The following is a 26,328-nucleotide window of genomic DNA, read 5'->3' on the forward strand; positions in this document are numbered from 1 at the left end:
GGGAAAAGTGGAAGTTTGTTGGCACACTCGATTAAGCATGGATTTATCTATCAGATTGTGGCAAAATTCGAGCCGTAAATACATCACACGAGACGCAAAAATCCATCCTGACTTCATCCGTCAGTGCAAAGCAAGTTTCTCGAAGGGATTCCTGATCATCGAGGGTTACTGCTGTGAAGACACGTTAACGATTCAGCAGGTGCCTAAAATCTGTTCCGCAACTCCTGACAGCTCCGCATTTTATCAACAACATGTCCTCACACCAATTTATACAGAAGATCTGCCCCGTTTGAATAGAAAAATGCAATAAATGAAGTCCGTGTGCATATGGATAAGACCTCATCACATACATCCTGTTTTACACAGAGATTTCTGAACAGAGCGGTATTCAGGCTATTTCTTTCGAAGACATATCAGTGAAGTCACCTGTCGCCAGTCCTATGGATTTTTGCGGGTTTGGCTTATTGAAAAGAGTACTTGCGTTTCGTCGTGTCACCACTATCCGAGGCCTATGGAAAGTCTGCCAGGAGCAGTGGCTCAAGATTCCCGTTCCTGTACTTCAACGGAGCTAACTACTCACATATGATTTCCCCAATATGTTTTCCTCCGTAATGGAAGTTACGGTACAGGGCTATTGCCGACATATGGTGTTCACTGAGGACAACTGATGGTGATCTCGTGGCTTTTCCTAAGGTAGATGAGAGGTCAAAATCGGTCACATGTAGAAGGATCAACCTTCTCTATTAACCAGACGGATTGAAGAATGAAGTATAGTGAACAATATATGAGTAAGTTTTAACGCATGTGCAGTGTTATATATTAATTTTACTTATTATTATTATTATTATATTATTTTATTCATGGATGCAATTCTAGAAATAGTAAGCGAACCCTGAATTATCTATGAATGATTTCTTCCATGTTGATATACAAACTGAACAATACTTCGGTCTTCTACCGTTTCCATAAATAAGGAAAATAAGTACATTAATCTACTTTAAAATGTAGAACATGCAGAAACTTGCAAGAGCTCCTAATGATTATACGCGTTTTACACAAAAACTATATAAGCACACATATGCATAAAGGATTATTGTTCCTACACTATTTAAGGTGAGTTCATAGCTCCACACCTACAATCAATTACTACACTAATTTTAGAATGACTAACTGAATTATAAACACCATATTGCAATTACTTTTGATAATATTTATTTTGGAGGATTTCAAAAGGGAAGTCCTAGCATAAGCTTCTGACTTAAAATAATATTACGCTATTTTCGTTGTCATTTAGCACTCTCCACTAGTCTCGTGGTCAGTTGGAGTTTTGAAATTTCGGAGTCCACTTTAAAATGTACAACTACGTCTTAAGCAGCCTCGGTACTGAAAGGTACACTGAACTTCAATCTAATGAACAATTTGGCTATTAATGACTACCTACGTTACCGTTCCACACTATGAGCCCGAAAGAGGAGAATAATCTTTCAATACAAGTCAAGGTCATCACTATAAAGACGTGTTGCCAAATTGAGGAAAAAATCGTTAGTGGCCTCCAAGTTTGGGTGTTTCATCTGCAAGATTTCAACAAAATTCTAGACGCAGTTCAGGTTTGTTATCAACAATGTAAATTAACTTTCGATTCGTATGAAGAACTAATCGTACCATCTGCAGAAAAGTGGTTAAATTTGAATTCCATGATCAAGGTAGAAACCATACCAAGAGCATTGACCGTAATTTACAATTGCTCAAAACATGTTGTCATTGAGCAGTAAAAACGTATTCTCCGAAGAGATAAACTACACTACATGCTGTGCCAATCATGTAGACGTGAGTAATATGCGAATGTCAGGTGAATATTACTTTCATAACAAACTGTTTCCATTCACTACGAAGTCTGGAGAGGGGCAAGGAAATAGGTATACCTATCAGTATAAAATGGTCTTGGTTTACTGTTTTTGTGACTAAATTCGTGATTGTAAATGCTGTCAAGCAACACACAGTCTTACACACTGAAAAAATTTGGAATCTTACCCATTTCATTTGCAGCATGAAAATGCTGTAATTCATACGTTTTAAAAAAATGGGAAAACCAAACCAAGAACTAGAGTGGTCGCTGCAAAGAATAGACCTGAATCCCCACTGAAGGTGTGTGGGATAAATTGTAGCAACAGTTGAAAGCCAGGCCAAATATCCCAAAATACAATAAACAGCTGTCAACAATGTTAGAAATGAAAATATCTTATCTGCAGAGATGCATTACTAAAGTACAAAGTATTTCCCAAAGGACAGCTATATTCAGGGATGAATTCTCTCTCCGAGGTAACTTCTGAATACTTGAATCAGATATCTAAAAGCAAGAATACTTACCCCCCCCCCCAAAAAAAAAAAATTCTCTCCCGAAGGGTTTGAATTTATCCGAATGAACACGCCTGATTTCGAGATTAACTGTGACAGTAGCAAAAGGTCCAGTACATCAAAATGGAATCCTTACTACTCTTTCCGAAGCTGCAACTGTATCAAACGAAGTACGTGCACTATTTTACTTTCCTCCCTGAGTAGCAAGCGAGGTGTTATTTGTTTTCTTTTTATTTATATATATTTCCGGGCATTACCGGCACCTATGGTCGTATGTTCATCACGTCCCTCTGCGATGACGTCCCTCTGCGAACACATTATCCAGAAAATAAAGGGAGACCTGGAACCTTTATGTTAGGTACCATCCCGGCATTTGCTTGCAGTAAATGAGAACCCAGGGAAAACCTCACTTAGGATGGCTGGCCTGAAAAAGCTGTTACACCTTTTTGATCTAGTGTTCCCACAGGAAATCGAACCCGGGAGGTGTTTTTAACGAATGTGATAGCACCAGGTAGCATCTGCAGCTGTCGCATTAACCGAAACATTACAACTTAAGTGTTGTATTACAACTTTTCAAAAGCACTTACTGCAATGACTTAACAGATCGGTGTAAGTATTGAATCACAGGTCATGAATGCGAACTCCAATTACGAAAGAGGTCTTTGATGAGTGCGACCAAGACGGACACGCCAGAGTGTCGTAGTATAACTAGAACAAAGCAAGCGAGTTGTCAACACAGAAGTAGTTTTTCTAATAGTTCAGCTGTTTAACCGAATTTTCATCTAGTCATATTTAAGTGTTTGGTTCGTTTCTCACACGTATACGAAGGTTACTTTCACAAGTAATGACAACTACTTAACACTTATTTTTTTAAAAAAAATACTCGTGTTCACATGTAACCGAGTGGTTTGTATGAGTTGTTCCAGATTAAATCCCAGGTGGGAGTCGTCAATTTTTATTACAGTCTCAATATCATGAAGCACTTGGGGAGTTCTAGAAATCTAGAGATAATGATAATAAGGAGCCGCGACATGCAGATTACGCATTATCCAACCTAAAAACTGCTGGTCTGGCCAACCATAGCCCCTGAGGGGTTGCAAGACCACGGTGTTTAGTTTAACTTTATAACAATCATCACACAGGACACAAACCAACAGAAAAATAAAACCATTACTACCGACACAAAATAAATAAAAACACTGTTATGAAAACGATGGTAATTGAAGTGTGTATTTTTCCTAGTGAGAACAGAACATCAATAACACCAATGCCTAATACAAACAGAAAGCGGCGAGCAGAATCTTCCTGTCAAGAAAGATGGTGAATACTATCAAATGAATATGATTCGCGACTCTATCTACGCCAATTGTTTATAATAATAATAATAATAATAATACAGGGTGTCTACTGGAATACCAGAAAGTAAATTCATGACTTTTTCATGACTTTTCATGACCTTTTTGTTCAAATTTTCATGACCATGGCGATAAAAATTTACCATTAGTAATAATAAACTCCTACCATCAGTGGTGCATCGGAACTATGCGGGTTGCTAGTCTTAAATATCACTTATTGTGAATCTTAAAGAAAAAATCTAAAATTCTGCCACCTTGTGCTCGAGCACAGAATAGCACTTACCTAAATACGGGCCTGCTCTTACCAGTGAATCACTCTATACTGTATTTGAAGTTTTAATTCTGAGTATAATTATCCATCTAGCAGAAATTTGTCTGAAATTAAGCACTCAGAGAACTGCCCAAAGACAAAACAAATTATAAAAGAAATTCGTTTAAAAAAATAGATCATCAAATTTAAAATCTGCAAACTCAAACGAATAATATGATTTGCATAAGTCTAAAGGCCCAAAAATACACAATTTACATTTCTTAGTAGTAAAGAAATAGCAGATCAGAAAGTTGGACAGTAAAAAGTTGTTACTATATTACAGAGACTAGAAGATGAAATGGGGAGCAGCTAGGAAGACAGTAAAGTACCAGTTAGCCAGCACTAACTGGTGGGGGAAATTCTCACAATTACTGACCTGATACAACTGTTTCAGTACATGCAGTATGAGATATAAAAGTATGAAGTATAAAAATATACTCTGAGATTTCAGATTTTCATGACCAGTTGGGTAAATAAAGGACTTTTTCATGGCTTTCATGACCACTAAGCAAAATATATGACTTTTTCATGACTTTCATTACTTTCATGACCAGTAGACACCCTGTAATAATAATAATAATAATAATAATAATAATAATAATAATAATAATAATAATAATAATAATAATAATAATAATAAAAATAATAATAATAATAATAATAATAATAATGGAACATTCAAAATGAAAATGGCCTGGTATGATGATACTCAAGCAAATGTGTCAATATTATTACTTACAGATTAAAGGAGATGAATGATAACGATGAAAGATTTTCCGAATGAAAGGAGAGTGGGAAGTAAAGGGAAGCCTAACATACAAAGTTGGTCCAGGAATAAATTCACATAATTTGAGAGATGTAACTTACTTAAATCAAAATGACTACGAAGTACTTCCGTCCAACCTTATGGATGGATATCGAGCAAGATAAAGCAAGGTCGTTTAACTGACCCGTGCCTCAGTATGTTTCATCGACTGCAATTATTCGGTTTCGAATGACATTCTGTTGATGAAGAAATAACTAAAGATATGGTAGTAATAATTTTATTCGAGGAAGAATTTCAGTGATTTGCCGCTTCCTCATTATGTCTATTTCAACAGGAAAATAAGAATGTAATGAAAGTTTGCGAATTAGAAGATAAGAGGTTTGTACTTCTTTAAGTTACTACCAATGATCGCTCCTATCCATTTTCCGGATTATATATTCCACATATGTTTTTCCCCTAGTTCATGCGAATATTATTAGTTCGTTTTGACTACTTTTTCTGCACGAAAATTTTGCTATCATTTGGCAACACTTCCTGTTAATGTTTCTAAAAATGTAAAAGATCACTTTGTAGTAGAACGAAATTTGGACACGAAGCTTTCCATTTCAGTTCTTCAGCAAAGATAACAATAACTACTCTTACCACATAGCTTAAGGAAAATACTGAAGATTCATCGTCGCAGACACCAAAGTCTGTTTGCATTGTGGACTCCTGTTTCAATCCAGTCCTGCCTAGTTTCTGGTCACTCACCTTATTAAGATCTTTATCTTACCCCATATCTGCTTTTATTCAATCTAAACTCATCTTTCCCAAAGGCCTTTGCACACTCGACGTACAGCGACAGTATGGTCTACACGAGCAATGTGTACCGTGTACTGGACTGATTGTTTTCTTTCTAGTGCAATATACAAAAACAAAAAATCTGCACTTAAAATACTTGTTTATACTTTTATTTAAATCAAAATTTGATGTATTACTCACACTTTTCTCCCTTGCCATGACAGAAAAAAAATTCTATGCCTCGCCAGAAGTATATTTTTAAGCTCTATCCGGTCAGCTTAAAATATCCAGGAAAGAAACTAGACCAATAATGCAATCATCATTTGGCCGCTCGATTGTATTGTCACACTGCCATGATAGGTTGATAAGTAGGATTTATTACAAATACGATTACCCATCCTTGTTTCTAGGCTGAGTAGTTAGTTTCAAGCTTATGCATGTTGTGAAATATGTAACACTTTCTACTTTAAATAAAATAATCTTGATTTTAAGAAGATACGATTTAAATTACTATCTCAAATCAATACTGAAACAAGGAATGCACATCTATTCCAATTAACTAAAGGTTACTCACTCAGCTGAAATCTCGGTCAATTTGAAATCCCTTTGTGAAGTCGATAACACTGTCAACATTTGAATACCTGCATAGTGGGCTAATTTGTTCACACACAAAACCCAAGCTTCAAGAAGTAAGTCTCTGTATTTAATGAGTTTAATGTTATTGCTTGTTAACTTTCATTGACACGCCTTTCATTGTTATTTGTATGTCAGGCTGATACAAAAATCGTAATGACTCACGGATGAGCTAAACATATCACACAACACAAAACTTGATATATCAAAAGCTTCACGCTTGGACCTGTTGAATTCTGTGTTGTCCTGAGTGAAAAATAAGCTTCCATTCAAACTTGTATTCCATTATTTAGAGGGACTCACGAATTTTCATCCCTCACTGCCCAAACGCAGGCAGAAGTGTCAATATTTTAAAAAGCGATATAAATCGAGGTGTGTGATATATCTCCCAAAACGTCTTTTCACCCCTCTTTTAATTTTTTCTGAATTTCATGTAAACATTACTGCTCATCTTGAATTAGGGCATCGTACAGTTAACCCAAAAGGCATAGTGAGAAATAACTTCCTTTCTCAGTATTATAGATAATATTTTCTTTTGAACCACTGTCTGTCTTGACAAAGATTATTCTTCAGTAACTCACTATGTGAACAAGCGAAACTTTCTTCCAAACGATGTCATACATACATATGCAAAGTAACGACAAAGATGATGATATTCCGCAGACGAATTAATTTCATTAGGTATGCTGCAAATCCCAGTATTATCCTCATTACAGGTATAATATTTGCGTCCGAGTAATTGCGTGGTAATCAAAATTGTCAAGTGCTGACACTTTTTCTGCAGTTGTAGTTATTGCATAGTAACTATAGCAGTTGTACATAACAAAGGTTTCATTTCACCTCACAAAAAGAAAACCATCGAACAAAGTTAAGACTTACTTTGCCAATCCAATGGCTGAAAAATATTTTGTTCAGGAAAATGCCATCTTCCCAGATTCGAAAATCCAATCTTTGAAAGAAACAATGACAAGGCAATACCCCATTTTGGATTCTCTTTGCAATTTTACTTTTTCCCTCCCCAATGATGAGATTTATGTCAACCAAATTGGACAGTTAATTAATAAACTATCCTAACACTTTTCACAAATGAATATCGCCATGTGCACATATACAGCATTACAAGAATGGAAATTCACACACGGTATCAAAAGTATGGCTAGAACACATCTACAGGTACAAAACATCTCACTTATAATTGGTATGCTTTTTCATCCTTCCCCCTTGGTCTTCGTCGAGGCAAGATAGAAACAAATATGAAATGATCCAAAGCTTTTGCCAAAACTATCACTCACTGTGGTTACACGCCAAGCACCTAAACATTCTTCTAATCATTCAATACGTTAATACAAAACATCATATTACTTTCCTCCAAAGCACAAACGTAAACCCATCATCTAACCCATATGTCAAACTTTCTGTAGAGCGAAGTGATCAATAACAAATGATCTCAATACCACGGACGTGTCATTATTCGTCTCTCTACCAGGAAATGTAGACTATCAGATTTCTGCCATACGGGTACAATCTCTTGTAACGATCAGTCATTTTAAATGTATACATGTATGACAGTTACACACGACCGTCCATTCTTCTTACTTTATTTTTTCTCTCGTTCGTACACTCGATCAAAACAGGATTTCCGAAACTTAGAAATTATGTGCATCTACACATGGAATCCGAATCACAATAATGTGTTCAAAAATATTTTACGGTTTTCCCACCAGGAATCGAATCCGGAACCCCGTACGCCAAAGGTACACGCTACTTCGTATATGGTATATCACACTTTTTTCCGTACTATGTTAGGGTCAGTAGAACGGCAGTGTGCAGCGAACTGAGCAGACTGATACTGTAAAATGTGCGTACGATTTTTTTCTGATTTCCCAAAATGGTTAAGTTGTTGGTGCTTAGTTATGTGGTGTGAGCGTGACGAAGTGGTGTGCTATTGGATATGTAGTTGATGACAGTCTACAAAATTCACAACAAAACCACATGGATGAAGAGGAACAACTGGTCTGAAGGAAATCCTCAGTGACAGGTTCCGCCTAGCATTAAAGAGAATTATCAATCAGAGCCGTCGAGCATCTGTGGTGCAAGTGACGAAGAAACTGAAGCAGCACCTCTCACAACCTATGTCGACAATCACATTCCGCCGCGAGTTACCTGCTATGGACATACGGGGTCGAATTGCACGGACGAAATCGATAAGGGACCATAACGAATTAAAATGACGCCAATGGTGCTGCGAATATGAAACAGGGACTGCTGATGACAGGAAACATGTAAGTGCTTGAATGAGTCATAGTTTACCTTATTTCAAACCACGGGCAGTGTATGTGTGCGTTAGACGCTCAAAAAACCTACGATCCACAGTGTCGCCACCCAAGAGTGAAACATGGCGGCAGTTCTGTGATGCTGTGGGCAGCAATATGCTGCTTTAGTGTGGTCCTATGTTGACGCTTCCCGGTTACGACATTGCTCGTAATTATGTCCCCATTTTAGGGGAACATGTGCATCCTTTGGCACAGATGTTGTTTCTTGGCAATGATGCCATTTCCCAGGTTAGTAATACCTCCATTCACACAGCTAAGCTGTTGCGGCGTGGTTAGAGGAGCATCGTGATGAAGTTGAACATCTCCCCATGCTCGCCCAACCTCCGGGAATGAACGTAACTGAACATCTGTTTTGTAGCTGGTCCAACTCCACATTAATCTGGTTAGTCACATTTTTTCAGGTCTTTCCATTAAACTGGTAAGTATCTATATATAAATTACTTACCGGAAAACAGAGGTATGAAAAAATAATTACAAAACTACGAAGTACATTGTCAGCTCTTTCGCTTAATCACTTTCATCAGATAGGAGGGAGAAAATATAAGTGAAGTGAAATCTTTGAGTTTTACGCCCCACGGTTATGCCGGCTAGGTTAAAGGAGATGATGATGCTGAGAAATGAATGAAATGGTGGAATGAAGAAAGTGGGATGAAACGGGAGAACCCCGAGGAAACCCACACACACGGTGTTTGTCCATCACAAAGTTCACTTGGCGCGAGCTGGGATCGAACCAGGGCCCCCAAGCACCAGAAGTGAACGCTCTACTACTGAGTCACTGCGGCCCTTTAAGGAAAAGTGAGGAGATGGCGTTGGTACATCTTTAGTCTATGATACAGCATTTATTCGGACGAAACTGAGGCATATAAATAGTAAATCGTTCCCGGAGTAATAATAGGCATTTTTTGCGCAAAGCAGTATTCAGTTGCGATAGTTATGATGGAGGGAGGGATCTACCCCAGACCTGCTGCTTTACTGACCATAAATATTCAAAACTAAGTTGGAGAATTGATTGAGCTGGGAGGACGTATTTTCATCCTAATGTTCCTTAAATACCTGAATATATAGCTGTGTGTATTAGCGTATTGTTAACTTGGAAGACTGTGCCGTTGTTAGGAACAGTATCTGTACAATGGGAGGAACCTGATCACTTAAAATATGTCCGTTCTTTGAGAACATGATGATCAACGGCATACCATGAAATTGCGGCCCACACCAGCATACAACCATGTTTAATGTAACGGTAAATAGGCAATCCGACACATGCACCCTTTTAAACTTAGGGCAGTGAAAACCTGAGGAGAGATTCATCGGGCCATATTATTATCTTCCAATGATCGGCGCTCAATGTTTTATATCTAAACATCACCTTTATCGTAGTCGCTTTGACAGCGGTTTTGTGAGTTATTTTTGTTTTTGGTAGATGTGCTTTTCAGAATTAGTAAATCCAGATATCGTTAAAACTTTGTAAATACTATTAGTCGAGTAAACTAGTAACAATGACAGCTCAAACTGAAGTTGTAACATTACATAATAGCCAGAAGAAGCCTTAAGCCATAAACAGAAGGTGAACAACCACACAAGGCAGAGCAGAAACTTGTATTAGTCTGAAATCCTCTAATATTCTGTACCTTATAAAACTTCCATTTTACAAAACATATTTTTACAAATTTCCGAAACTTATTTGATCTATAAAACTTGTCGCTAAATTAAGCAAAAATTGTTTCGGGATCTATTCATTTTGGATATAGGCAACTAAAACAACATCGAAATTAACTATAAAATTTATCCAAACTCGCAAATGACCACCATTTCCAATCATTCTGCCTTTCTACCCACTTAAATGACTACTTTCATTTTTTCTTTCTTCTTCGTATTATTTTTATTTACTTTGGTATACCTGCGAAACCCATACCATCAATTCCTGACAGAATTTCTATTTCTCTTACATATATTAATTTCGAAGTTTCTCGCCCTTATCTATCCATTCCTTCATCACTCCAAATTTCTTTCATAACAAAAAAAAAAAAAAAAAAAAAAATTGTCATCTTTCTTCTAGCTTCCATATCGACTCATAATTGTCTCGCTACTTCTGAGTTTGTATCAATGTGGGCTTCTCATATTGTTTTGCTTTCACAATATCACTTCTAGATGTCGGAAGTCATTTTGAACTACAGAAGCAAGTTGATGCAAACTCTGCCTTCGGTTCATCAATCTGTTTCAACATTCCGATTTACTTCTTCCCTCCAAAACGATGTCAAGGGAACAATCGGAGTTGCTTTCTTGCAACTTCGTCTACCGCTCAATTGTCAATTTTGACTATATTTAAGCACATCTTTCTAAGAGGATCGGGATTCTCTATTCAAAATCACAATTTTATTGTTTTCGTGATAAAATTTCACATACCTATAAAATTTCACATACGTGATTTTCGTGATAAATACCTATCTCATTCGTTCTCATTTTCAGTATAGCAGCATTATCACTGTACGCTATCAACACACAATACTGGACCATCAGTTAATCCTCGTAAATCACAGTTTAAAAAACTTCAGCCAAAACGGCAGCTTCATTTCACAGCATGTTAAGAGCAATACAACTAGCGTCTGGCAAGGTGCTCTTAATAGTATCTGGTCGGTACACTGGGGATACTGAAACAATTGACTAGCACCGATCGTTACGGAGGTTAAAGGATAAAGCGAATAAACTGAGTGTACATAAATGATGTATACTTCCTCTGCTAGTAAATAAACATTTAAACATTATACTTCTCTCCTGTAATGATACAACAAGGCTACTGTTACAGTAATAACGCTGCGCTAATTTAAGACTCAGTCCCCACACAACACTAGAAAATATGAGTTTCATGCTTGTAATAAAGTTAATCCGCGCAAATGTAGGATACAAGGCTCCGAAAATCCCCATTCGGCCACAACACAGGAACAAGATAACCGTAAGGTTAATGTTTGGTTTAGCTTAATAGTAGATAGAATGGGACAGTTTTTCTTTGCTTAGCCAACCATTACAGTCGCCACATACCAGGACATGTTATAACAATTTGTAATCTCACGAATCTAGAATATTCAAAACATCACTTCAGCGTGACAATACAATCCTCACTGGGCACAGCATGTTCGAGATCGTTTAGGCTAATATTTCCTAGGATGTTGGATTAAATGAGGTGCTCCAATATTATGGTCAACTTGAGAAGATATCAAGTTACGTGCAGCATCAAATATTACTTATAACATCACTTTTATAAAGCGAAAAATCTAACCAGGATACTGTTTTTCGCTTCCCCTGCAAAATGCACATAGCAGGTTTTGAATTGCCGACGACGATATACTTCATTTCTTGATACAGTGTATTGTACTTTCTCTTGTTAAAGCTGTTACATAATGGCTTCTAGTGGAAGACAATGATAGGGTTTTAGAATGAAGTTCTAGGGCTGTTGCTGTTACCTGCTAATATTAAGGACAAAAATATGTTGTACGTCAAATCGTGATCATGGCTTTCCTTTCTTACAAGACATAAAGATCTTGGAAAGAGAAGATTGCACAATTTTGAAGATCTGTAATCAAAGGCACCCTGGCTCAAGTGGTCAGATTTCCACATGAAGAAAGAAAAAAAAAAAAAAAAAAACATAACATCAAGCTTTTCTGCAAAGGAAAGCAGTATCAGGTCGTAGAACTAAGCTCTTCAATGCTGGATAATACTGTCGCAGGAGGTAAGATTTTATCATTTCAATATGACACATTATTACAGAGGCAGAGCACGAAGTGGAGGGTACAAGGTTCACCTACCTACCAAGGTGTGCCTGCAAAAGCAGAAATTCAAGTCAACGCTGATCAAGTTTCTAAACAGAAACGGCATCATTCTATACGGCCGTCATGAATGGCTTAAGGAGGATACAACAGTTAACAGTGCTATGGAACGTCATATGACATTACACATGATAAAGTAGAAGGTAGATGACAATGCACTAGTCCACTGCACTTGACACTGATTTGAACACAGTTCTTAGCTAAGTGCGAACTTTACGAACTAAACCATCTATCTTATTCCCTAGACCTGGTTCACCCGTTCTCTTTTCCAAACTGAAATTGACATTATTAAAAGGACGCCGTTTCATGAAAGTTAAAAACATCAAGAAAACTATTACACACATCTACAGTTATTTTTAAATTGAGAAACTGTTATTTACACATACGATCCATCAAAAGTAACACTATATTCAAAAATTAAAGCACGGGACCACAACCAAAAATCTGTTGCTAGCCTGACGAAAGACAGCTACACGTTTTGATAAGCGGTATCGGCATAGTCCGGAAGCTCATGTTCAATGATCGGTTCAATCTAGGGATGGGCGAAACCGGTTTTTATAAAACAGAAATCGGTTTTTAGAAAACCGAAAAACCGACATTTCGATTTTCTCCAAAAACCGCTTCGGTTTTTTCACCGAAAACGGTTTAGGTTTTTTTCAAAACCGGTTCGGTTTTAACCGAAACTGGTTTCGATGAAAACTTTTGGAAAACACATAAAACTATTTATGTGGAAACAGAATCTGTTTCCGGAGAACGAAACACTATTCTGGTCAGAAATAGAACCAATTTTGGAAAAGAAACCGGAACTGGTTTTGAAGAAAACCGAATCCAGTGAAAAATCGAATCGGTTTTGGAGAAAACCGATAACCGGCTTGGGCGGAAAACCAAAGCCGGTTTCAGTGAAAAATCGAACCGGTTTTTGGACAAAACCGAAACCGGTTTGGTTGAAAAACAGTTTTTTTAATTTTCAAAACCCGGTTTCGATTTTCCTAAAAACCGAAACACCGGTTTTTGTGGCCAGCACTAGTTCAATCACATTTCCACACTGATTTTCAATTGACTTTTGTTTCTTAGTATCTATAATAAATGAAGGTAACTATGTAACAACTTTATATTTTGGTTTTCAACTGCCTGTTCTGGGATTTCCTTGTTCTAATCTGATCTAAAGTGATATTTTAATTAGAAAAGGCAGAGCACTTTAAGTGAACTAATACATTTTGTGGAATTAACTAAAGGGAAACTTGTCCTTTCAAGCATATGTGTTTCAAAATCAACTATTTTAAAAATATGAAACCCTTAATATGAAAATGTTAATGAATTATGCGTATATATCATGAGGAGCTCTTGCAATTAACAGTGATAAAAGTATTTAATCACGTTGGGTACAAATACAGCAAATATGGAATAAATATCTTTCTTAAGTATCAGTTCTTCCTTGTACAACTCGTATTTCTGCTTTCCAAATAAACGACTCCACGTAACAATAAATAATCCACTAATTCCTGCAACTAAAATTAGACGTAATTTTAATACAGCGTCCATAACTATGTCTTTTGACTAAAAGAAAGGGATAATATACATGCAACTCTAAAATAATGAAAGATCTATTAGAATAAGGATGTGGGAGAAAACGAACTCCGAATAAAAAACATGAACACGACGTTATCCACCACAAACTCACATCGGTTGAATGGAGGTAGTAGCTCCATGCCTCCTAGCTCATCATGAAGTGATACGCAAAAGACATGAAGGAGGTACACGATAGGAGAAAGAAGTCCACTACTCAGCTAACATAACGAAACCGATGATCGAATTCCTGCCATCTTACGTTATAGTCAGACCCACTGAGATATGATAACCTACTTTATGAATATACTGTTATACTGAGCCGTGCGTATTTATTTTAAGTCAAACTAATAATAGTATTGTTTGATCTTAGCTATATGGTGTATCATTTAAGATTATTAGAAACTAAGTCAAAAACAAGTAAAGAATGGTAAAATTTGTGATGAAGTGTTGAAGTATGAGTAACGTGACATAGTAATAATAGAGTTGTTTCGCTGACGCAACGCGACCTGGGATTAATAAACGTAACGTATAATAAATATATTATCTAACTTTACCTGTAGTCTTAATGCACATTCATTACCAATATGTTCTTTGAGAAGAAATATTTTCGCTTTAGTATTTCGGTCAGTCAGTACAACAGAATTTACGCAGCCAAGAGGGGAACAAAGTGCAAGTCAACTTAGTTATTTCAGTACAAAATCTCAAAAAGATTTCCCTACTTCCACCATACTTCCTAGACATGTCTAATACATTTGGGGAAATCCAGATGGTATTGGAAGTGCGGCGTTCACCTAACGTCCTCAGAGCACTTAAGGAACGACTTGGATGAAAGAAGTAGAGAACCTCGGAAAAACCTCAATAACAAGGGCAATACAATTTGTAATTTGCGGATCAGACATATTTCCTCTAGTTTCAAATCGCTAGCTTAAACCATTGGAGGCTTTATATCAATTAAGTCAAGTTTTCATTTTTTTAACTTTTTTTGCCCATTTCTCAAAAGTTTTACCTTACAATCTAATATGGATGTATTAAGATGATTTGAAGTTTCTCCCAAAACACGTACTTTTAAAAACATGAAAAATGTTATGTAGTCAACAGTAATGTTAATTTTTGTAGAAATACTTTAAATGTCATCCTTTATAGTTAAATACTTTAAATGTCACCCTTTAAATGTCACCTATAGTAAGAAGAAAAAAAACTATTTCTTCGTTTAAGTTCTGACATTTTAAGATTACGTCACTTCAATTCTAAGTTACTACTACCAGTCAGTGTGAGCAAATAAATTGTGTAAATACCATTAAGGGCTTAATGCACTGACATGGAATCTTCAGTTCAACGTCTCATGAAATGAAATATTTCAGCTTAACGTCTCACGTTTATGTCCTTTAGGCTAAGGGAGATGAATAATGGTAGAACTGGTGGAATGAGAACGTGGGAAGAAAACGGAGTACACCGAGAAAACCCAAGAACACGATATTGTGCGCCACAAATTTACTTGGCTGAAAAAAAAAAAAAAAACAGGGCCCATACGCACCAGAAGTAAGCGCTCTATCATTAGCTATCGTGCCCCTCAACATCTCATGATTACGTCTGTAAACTAAAGGAAGATGAATGGTGAACTAATTTAACGTAATGACATAAGTGAGAAAAACAAGAAAAACCCGCAAAAAAGTCACGAATACGATATTGTTCACCATCACATTTCATGGGCTGGAGATTCTTCGCACTAGATGCGAAAGCCCTACTACTGAGTACTATGAGGATTCCCTTTCCGCACACACACTATGGGCTCCTTCAAAACACGCAGGGAAGTTCTACGTCACAATGGTAATACCTACAATCGAAAAACATTTTTTTTTTTTAAAGGAAAATACATATACGACTGGCGTAATTCTGTTCTATGATCATCCTTTTACTTTTAGAAATCTGTTTTATCTTCATCACAGCAATTACCTTATTGACAAAAACAGATCTTTTTATGCATACCACAGTAAAGATTATACAAGGCACTGTTAATCCTATAGTGAAAAATTGACCTTCTTTCGAAAGAATAATCGTCTGAAAATACTATCTTCCTAAATGACGATTACAATCATCTCAAACAACCACGTTAACAATTATGACAATTACAACTATGTATGGTAAGAAAGAAGACGCCAACGCTTAGTGGAGATTAAACCGGTGAGTGCTGAAATGTCTTTGCTTGTAATCAATGGAGCTTCACACCTCGCTGAGTAAGACCGTGTGACTAGTTGTTTGAGGATTTGCGTGACTATAATGCGTAAGAAAAATTAAAAGTGCACCATTATTACATTCCAGGAAGGTAGAAAATTAGCTAGTCATACTATAAAAGTATTATCAAGTAACTGCGCGAAAAGGCTCGATCTGCATCACGATGGGCCTTCCTCTCACCATGCCTTCTCAATAACGGAATACTTGCCTAATTTTTAAATCCCTGTATTTCTCCAATCCCTTGTTGTCTAGATTTGGCTCCTGCGAACTTCTGCCTGTTTTCACAATTGAGATTCGACACGACAGAACAGATTTAAGGGCTGATTATATATCTTATATAGAAACTGATCTTAGGTTGATCTTCTAGTCATAGTGGAGCTCTGTGTAAAATTCGATCCATACGATACCTGTTCGCTATTAATAAAATCTGTCAAGTACCCAACGTGAATAAACACTGATATCAATGCAGAATTAAACAAAAGAGAGGTACTTACGTATTGTCTCCAGAAGCTGATGATGTTGATGGCTGATCAGCAGTGCTTGCAACAGATCCAGATGCAGTAGAAGATGCAGCTGACTCTGACTTCGCTGATGAGCCTGAAGGTCCAGCTTGGTCAGCTTGTTCAAAAGCTTCATTTTCCATTTTAACACTAAGGAATGTTGATGGTTCAATATCCTGCTGGTTATCATCGTAATCACTATCAATTTCTTCTTCTTTACTGACTATTTCATCTTCACTCTTTTCATTGGTGTCCTCATCACTACTATCTATGTCTTCCTCTTTATTTACGGAACTCTGTTGCTGATCGGCACTTTCCGAGTGTTCTTCAGTTACACTATCCGAAATACCGAAGATTTGTTCCTCGTCGTCCATAACACTGTCATCTTTTTCTTCTTTAACCACGACCTGAAATTATTTATACAAACAAATATTAAAAGACACGATTACAGATATGGCTTTCAATATTGTACATTCAATGGAAAACTTTCATCCTCGTTTCGCAAAAGGTTCTTTATGGAATAATTTCGGTCCCTAACGACGAAGTTCTCATTGCCCGAAATATTAATAAGAAGATCAACCCAAAAGAAATAAAACAAAAAGCATTACAATAGGTTACACATATGTCTGTTACCATGAACATCAGTTTGGTGGTCTAAACAGAATTTTAATAATAACATATTAAAGAATACTTAAAAAAATATAATAAAGCCTAACTCTTGTAAATTTAAAAAAATAACGCTTAACTCTTGGAAAATTAACTTTTCTTTAATTCTTAATGTATTTGTCGTAACCAAGAATTATCGTATCCAACGGAAGAAAATGAGATTCACCTAAAATTTGCAATTAACCAACTTCTTCAGAACAGTACAGACGAAAAGACTAAGAGATCTAGTCGACTGTCTTATTAAGCATTCATTATTAAGCACTGGTTTACTATTGTAGTATGTACGGGCTTGTATAGCTTTATATTGTTTTAAACACTTACTATACTGCCATAAAAAAATCAATTTATGATAAACAGCATTTGATTTCAGTTTACTGATATGAAAGAAACAGTGATATACATTTAGAACAATACTGCGTTCTACTATTTATGTTAAAAATAAATTTAAAATAAAGTGTAATTTGCGCAAAAAAAAAAAAAAAAAAAAAGCATAATTACCAAAAAGTAAAGAATAATGTGGACTGCTTTATTAATAAAGATCCTCATATGTTCGCCAGAAAATTTTAAAGAGGATTTTATTATAATTTTCCGATAAATGCTACTTATGAGGAGACATCAGAAAGGTTACCACTTAATGGATGAGTTTATCCGAATAACACTAAGAGGCGAACATTTAAAATGGTGACTGGTCTGGAAAATTGGGGTCAAGAGTAGAAGTGAGGTCGTCAATGGTGAGGTTTCTATAGGTCAAAAACACTACACCTGCTGACATAGCGATGTCACTGAATATTCTGCTGCATAATGCAATGAAGAAGAACTTTTTTTTTTTTTTTTTTTTTTTTTTTTTTTTACCTGGTAGTGACAGGTTATGAAACAATACTACGAAAACTAGGTCCGATTGTCAATAGAAAGGAAACTAGTAAAAATAGTGCAATACATTTTTAGTTACCTCCTCTACAAAATTACCATGTTTGTTTAAACATTTTCCACAGTATTCGACAAGTTTTTGTATAGCCATGTCACAGAAATCACCCGCCTGTGACCGAAGCCAATGTTCAATTGTTGTTTTCACTTTTTCACTGGTGTGAATCTGCTGACCAGCAAGAAAATGCTTTAAGTAGGAAATAGATGATAATCTCTCGGCGCAAGGTCCATGCTGTACGGAAGTGGTCCAGTAGGTTCCATCCAAAAGATCTGATTAATTCGAGTTTGAGTAGCAGAATGACGGCGTGTATTGTCATCCAGCAACGGCGTTTATTCGGTATAGCACGTTGAAACGTTTTCAAGATCACGCAGCTGAGTTGATTGTTGTTCCTCGTGGCATAAACTCGATTAACAGGACACCATGGCGATCCCAGAATACGACAGTCATTATCTTGCGTGTAGACATTGTTTAGCTTTCATTTTGATTGGAGATGTCGTGTGTCGCCATTTCATTGATTGCCACTTCGATGGTGGAATTTGTAAAACATATGGCTTACTATATGTATGTATATATATATATATATATATATATATATATATATATCCGCACTTTTGAGAGCCACTTGTGTGTAACAGCTCACTTCTTGTATAACGCTGCTATTCTGGCACCACATATAAAATAATTCTGGCTTCGAGAAGTCATCCTTTTGAGCTATGTCGATGCTTCATGTCAACTACTTACTCTACGTCAATCGATCACAGAAAAAAATCATACTCAAGATTTAAGACCAAATCTAAATGTGGGAGGTGTATAAAGAAAGAAAAGAAAAAATAGATCAAAAGGAAAACTATTTCTGCGCAACCATCTGATATTTAGAGCATCTGTCTATTTTCAATTTATTTTAAATTATAAGCATTTCAGGAACCTGTAGTCGTGGCACTCAAATCATGTAACTTCTGTCTATTAAATATCTTATCGTGATCAGAACACTTCCTATTTTATTTGATAGATTTAGCTTAGTTATTAAGTTTATTAATTATGGAAAATAACAAGCCCTTTTAACCCATGAACTGTTTACTAATTTCAGGTACTATATTCGGTTAACAAAACAATGAAGATAATATATGTAAAGAAATTAATAATTAAAAAAAAAAAAACTAGTTTGTAGTTCTGTATCTAATATACATAAAATAAAGAGTTTGTTCGTATGACTGCGGCCTGGGGACCAGACGAATAGACCGAGACTTATCAAATTTTGGTCACGGGTACCTTGGTTCAGGCCCCAGACCAAGACGAAACTTTTTTTTTTTTTTTAAATTCGAACCAGGGAGTCTCAGGGGAGAGGCGTTTACCAGGACATGTAAAAATAGTAGAAAATGACAGATACTAGTGTCAAATTCATACTTTTCGCGGTAGATGAGATTAATGGTGAAACTACGATCGCATTAACTTCCAAATTCACCTTATTTGACTGTAGGCCGGGGAACTCACCAGGGGGGACACCGAGACATGTAAAAATAATCCAAAATGAGAGAGATATTAGCGTCAAATCCATAGTTTTCGCGGTCGCTGAGATCAATTGTGACACTTCCATTAGCGATGACTTTCAAATTTAAGTACCACTGTATGCTGGCCGGGGGTCACTTGCAGGGAAGGGAGGAAGGTCTACCGATACATGTAAAAATAATCCAAAATGATCGATATTAGTGTCAAATCCATAGTTTTCGCGGTCGCTGAGATTGTGATATTCCCACAGGTGTTGACTTCCAAATACAACCCCCATCGGCTGGGGGCCAGAGGCTTTTTTCTTCTTCAAAATTCAAACCAGGGGGTCTCAGGGGGGGTGTACCGGGATATGTAAAAGTAGTAGAAAATGACTGATATTTTTATTTTTCCTTTCGTTGTCCAGTATGTTTACATAGATATTTTATCTGACCCATGCGAAGAATGGGTATTTCAGCTAGTAATATATAACAGAGAAGGAAATAACTTGAAAGAAAAGGAGTTTTATCAAACATTATTACAAAAATTATAATAACGGAGAACTTTGTATAATGTTTTCAATAAATTAGCATCAGTCCAATCAGTCATTTTTTCAAACTTTCTTAATAATCGTAAATCATATCCCAGTTTAATTTATTTTGTAGCTATATCAATTATATCTAGTTTGGAAATTGGGCTCTATATTAGGACCTCGTACTTCTACATTTCAGTTTCTACACTCAATCAGCTCTTTCAAAAATTTATTGGTACTTGATTTTAGTGACTCATTATTTCTCTCACTCTTAAAAGGGTGTTCTCTCACTGCAACATTTATCATTTGAAATAATAATAATGACTGCATCACATTTATGTGGGACAACACCTTCCCATCAATGGAAGTTATTCTTTTAAACTTCATTGTTATTATTGGTCCATCTTTGCTAATTAATAAACAACAGGGACCAACGACAAGAGATATACATACATACAATAAAAATTATAAATTAATTTTACCTAATGATGATGATGTTAAATGATGAGAAATATAAGCTACCTCCATATGGAAGGAAAAAATAGGACATACTAAATCGCAGACACACGACAGAGACAAAAACTATTATTGAGAGCACTTTCTTTGCACGGGACAAATATCGTATTATGAAGTTGATGGTATTTTTTTCTGTCTACTTGACGAGAAAAACACCACGTACAATTTGCCGTGGGAAGATAACTTATGAACTATGTAAATTATTGTAAACTTTATAACTGAAAATTTTATATAATAAAAGAATATATAATACTGAATACATTACATACTGCCCATCCAAACTTGAGATATGATTAAAAGACAGCAAATGAGCTATCACTGTACAATGTAATATCACGGGAACGCGCTATTTATGACAATCGTTCAAGGTAATACTCTTTTGCTAATTTTGTTCCCAGACAACAGAACTCCATCTGAAGTATTTGCAGGCGACATGTTATTACTACGTACATCACAACAAATTATAACCAACTAACATGTAGTGACCCCATTTCATCACCATCACATAAACAACGTGCCAAGACTCTCATTGCAATCAAACATGCTATAAATATATCTCAGCATGCGGAGAAAACTTTGTATTTTATGTAATAGACCTATCTCAGCTTAGTAAATTTATTAGTTATGGAAAATAACAAGCCCTTTTAACTCATGAACTGATTATTATTAATTTCAGGTACTATATTCGATTAACAAAACAGCAAGTATGAAGATAATATATGCGAAGAGATTAATATTTAGTATTGGCAAGCAGACTTCCCCCATCATTTATTTGAATGAGCGTCATGAAGCGAAAACAAATTTAACTACATATCGAAATTTTAATTTGCATTTTACTAAAATAAACAGTGAAGAACTTATACGGAATTCAATTTAACGTAGTGATTATTGTCTATCAAAAGCAGGTTCAAATTCAGCTGTACACGAATATTCACTAAAATGGCGTCGAGTATTGATTTTGCGAGCGCCTTGAAAATTTTGATTTCGAAGTTTTACTTTTCTTATCAAGAGGATCTACTTTACGCCAATACTACCCATGCTGTCCAAAAACTGATTTCAAGGAGGTTCATAGCCAAAAGTGTTACTTTTGATGGCTAAAAATATTCACATTGTAGGACCTTCTAACAACCCTGCACACATTATTTGAGGCATCCTCTTCACTCCAAAATAGTGAGGTGAGCAGTATAGGTTTGATAAATAATATCGAATTCCAATTATTATATTTAATAATTAGATTTAATTTTTCATTCAAAAGAAGCTATCACTTGCATTTATCTCCGATTTTGAAATTCTACTCTTTAAATGACACAAAACTATTCCAAATTTCGAAAGCCAATTTTCCAGTATGGCATAAGCAGTGTTAATAAACTTAATATAGCAAATAAAACGCAATATGAGGTTTTGATGATTAATAAAGTATTTTACGGACGAAACCCATAAAACTAAATCATTTACTTGCACGCAGAACTAATGACGTATTATGCAATGAAAGTCTTATTCATTTAATCAGCTTTATAACCGAAAATCGAGTTTGTTTACATTTTGTAAAAAAAATCGGAATCTAGTGTTTTTCTACGTATTTGTTCTTAACCCTTCTTATTCCGGATTTTACTTGTTATGGTTTCTATTGCTGCCTGAAGTAGGATATAATACTCATAATTAATCACAGCATATTCGATAACAGTTTATACTTACGTGTAATATTGCAGTATGATATCGGCATATAGTACGTTCTTAACCGTTATCACTACATTGTCATACGACCCGAACAGGTTGCTTAAAACATATTCATACACATTATTAGAGGCGAGACTAACTGTTCAGGATGGCCAAAACGAAAATAAGGTTGTCTCATTAATATGCACCCTTGTACATATGAATCCTGATCTAGTGCAAAGAGTACAAAGGTCACCAAAAGTACTAAAGTGAAAGATATAGTGGGTTAGTGCATCAACGTTTAAGCAAGTAGTTCAATGTTCTGAGTTGCAACAAGAAAATCGTAACAGTCATGTGGGAAACCTATGTTTTGTCTCCTGTGACAATGTGGTCCAACAGTTTATCTTCTTTCTCATTGTATTGGATCAAAAAGATCAAAGCACAAGCCAGTCTCCTCTTTTTGTGTTCCTTAGTAAGCAGTTTGGGAACCTACCGCGTGCTCAATTTTCAGAGCTTGAAGGTTTCAGAAACGATTGTGTACAGCATCGAAACGTATGGAAATTCCAATAACGTGAAACGGTGTTTTTTATAGATTTTTCCGTCAACTGCAAGCACCAACTAGTCTGTAATTGATCGCGGTTCAACATTAACATTGTCCCGACCGTCCATACACGATCGCACCCATTTACGCACTTTCTTGTCAACACTGCATTCGGGCCATACATCTCGAAATATCTGGCGATGAATTTTCATTGCTGACACGTTCCTTGCTGTCAAAAATCGAATCATACGCTTTACTTCACACTTAGTGGGATGCTCAATTTGACGAAACATTTCAACTGGCCACACTGAACCATACACACTGACGCTACGACTGCAACTGATGTCGTCTCATGCCCAAAGTATACTGGAAAATAGCGTGTGCGCATTTCGAAAGAAAGAAAAAATAAAAAAATAAAAAAACACAGCCAATTGCTGCACTGGACACAACAGTTGAAGATTGATTTCTGTCACCGGTGGGTGATTTCTACTATGTGGGCATACAAAAACTTATCGAACGCTACTATAAATGTTTAAATAAACATGGTAACCATGTAGAAAAAAAATAATGTGTGCAGAGGAAATAATCAAAAATGTATGGCACCATCTTCACTAGTTTTCTTTCTATTGACAATCGGACTATATTTACAAAACAGCCCTCGTACATCTCTTCACTCCATCAAGCACGCAGGCATTCATAGAATAAAAGCATACATCTTCTTCACGACAGAAGAAATTCAAAATAGTTGTTTCGACCACGAAAGTTTTGTGCATTGTATTCTGGAATGTATGAGGTGTGCTACTGATCGAGCATTTGGACAGGGAGAAACCGTGAATGCCGAAAGGTACTGCAAAAAAGAAAGAAAAAGAAACAGCACTTTTAAAGTTGTGGGATGCCATCTGACGAAAAAGTCCTGGTCTCCGCCGTCGTGATGTGATTCTTCTGGATGATAATGCGAGACCCCATCCAGCACAAAAGAACTGTTGAGTATTCAACGTTTACGAGTATAGTATTCCCTGACCCCTCCTCCTTTAGCCCTGTCCTAGCCCCCAGTGATTTTCATCTTTTTCATGCTCTCAAGAACATGACTGGCAACCATTATCTGATACATGAAGATGTTAAAACAGCTGCTTCACACTGACTACGAAAACTTGACATGGATTTCTGTGCAGTCGGTACGGAAAACCTTCTCTATTGTTGTGACAAGTGCACGAACAAAAAAAGTGATTACATCGAGGACTAGTGTTGAGTGCCCATGGTACTCTTATCCACGGAATATACTGTCTATACCCTTGAAAACAAACATATACACAAAAGCAATGTACATATAAAACGTTCTTATGTAAAAAGTTACACCAACACATTTACGTCGAATGTGTTTTTTTATCGATACTCAAATTATTTTCAAAATTTTACAACTAATGCGCTGACTTAGAAAGTCTTATTAGCAATTAATGTACTTACGTTCAGAGGTATCATGACTTGCTCTGTTGAGACCTTGTCAGTAGTTTCAGTTTCAGTAGTATTTTCTTTATCAGCCATATTAGTTTCTTGTGATTCTTTCTCCTCTTCTTTAGTTTCTTGTGATTCTTTCTCCTCTGCTTTAGTTTCTTGAGATTCTCTCTCTTCTTCTTCTTCTAATAGTTGATTCAATTTCTTTTCAGAATCTAGGGTTACTTCTCTGAAGTTGCTAAACATTTCCAATTTACACAAACAATCTTCGCATATTCTCTTTGGAAGCTTGTCGTCTTTTACTATCTAAAATTAAAGTAAAAATAATTATGGGACTTACTTTTGTTTATATATATATATTTTTATTATTATATCAGAAAATCTACCGAAACTTATGATAAATATATTTCAATTTTTTTACAATTTATTTACACATTACTTGGAAACATACAAATGCTCATACCTTCTTTTCCTTCGTGTTAAGGTCTATGTCTGCAAAGTTTTTCGGGAAAAACGTGCTACTGAATATTGTATGGTATTAGAAAATGGTGTATGTACTCTTCCGTTTCGATCTGTTCAATTAACTAGTCTGTTGTTAAGGAGATACTTCGCTCTTACAACTATATACACTTTTCCAATTTCTTTAAAATGTAGCGCAAATCACAAAGTAATGATAAAAGTAATTTCTAAGTGTAACTGTTTACAAAAACTATTTAGTAAAACAGTCAGTGTCTGTGAGGTATTGTTTGTTAAACATATCGACTAATGAGATATCGTGACGCAATTGATAAATTACAGAAAAAATTACACATACATGGTTCCCGTTTATTTGGCGAGCACGAATTCTCTGACTTTTGCAGGTTTTCCAGGTGACGAGTTACGAACTCCCAGATCTATATATAATGTAAAAATAATGTAAAAAAGAAACTATAATTTTCCTCGCCAGGGGGTTTCTCATCTACTAAGCATGTATATATGTATCTAGTTACATTGTGTGGGACAGTAGAAAAGTTTTGCAGAACAAATTCATTTTATAAAATATATCCTATTAAAAAGTCAGGCATAGTAAAGAGAATTATAAATTCTCAAAATTTGCAATTTTTTTGAGTTTTTCGTGAAATTCCCTGACTTTTCCCTAGAGAACCTTTTACGAGTAACTGAATTCCCTGAGTTCCTGATTTCCCGTGTTTTTCAAGGTGGTGAAAGCCTTGACATAAACTTTAAAATTTTGCAAGATTTGAGTGAATTTTGAAAAACTTGAAAAGTGATGCCCGCACTGACAAACATAAAATTAACGTTCTACACACAGTTGACATTTGAACTTTTGACTCCTACTCCCCCGTAACACACGAAAATCTTCACGCCCGATTTAACTGTTACTAAAAATGTTTATCATTTTAACAAACCGAGCGGTTCACTCCATGTCAGTTCATCCAGGCTATTTAATCACAACCTCAGATTTTCATGAAACTTATGCCACTTGTTAGTAGTACAAGGATCATACCCTGTGTGAAGTTTTTCCTCCTTAGACCAAATAGGTTGGAGTTAGAGGCGACCAAAGTTTGGGAAAATAGCACACGTACACAACTTCCGAGATTCTGCTTTGAGACTGTACAATAAATTGAACATGTTTTAGTCAAGATCTAACAAATAGCTGCGTGAAAATATTCTCAGAGAAGCACAAAGGCCTATAGATTCAGAAAAGAATGTTTCATGAAGATAGCCAACTCCTGTCTTTGTTTAAAAAAATAACGAATGTTATATATTACATTTTTGTGGATCGAAAACTCTGCATCAATAAACAAGAATTATCACGAAAGGTACCAGTTTTAAGGTGGTAATTTTTGTCTTCAACTAAATGTAAAGCTTGCTCTAAAACGTTATGAAAGAAAAACAATGGAATT

General features: G+C 35.9%; 1 protein-coding gene across 1 annotated transcript; it reads right to left on the minus strand.

The window, feature by feature from the left end:
* Positions 1–16,624: 16,624 nt before the first annotated feature.
* LOC145677759 (uncharacterized) lies at positions 16,625–24,730 on the minus strand (the record flags this gene model as incomplete). The annotated part of the gene is made up of 2 exons (XM_081748132.1): positions 16,625–17,061; positions 24,437–24,730. Coding segments are annotated over 2 exons (711 nt in total), but the record flags the coding sequence as incomplete, so codon positions are not given.
* Between the last annotated feature and the right edge of the window lie 1,598 nt (positions 24,731–26,328).

Source organism: Thermobia domestica, unplaced genomic scaffold (assembly GCF_964235325.1).
Source record: "Thermobia domestica unplaced genomic scaffold, izTheDome1.hap1.1 HAP1_SCAFFOLD_1333, whole genome shotgun sequence".
Lineage (NCBI taxonomy): Eukaryota > Metazoa > Arthropoda > Insecta > Zygentoma > Lepismatidae > Thermobia > Thermobia domestica.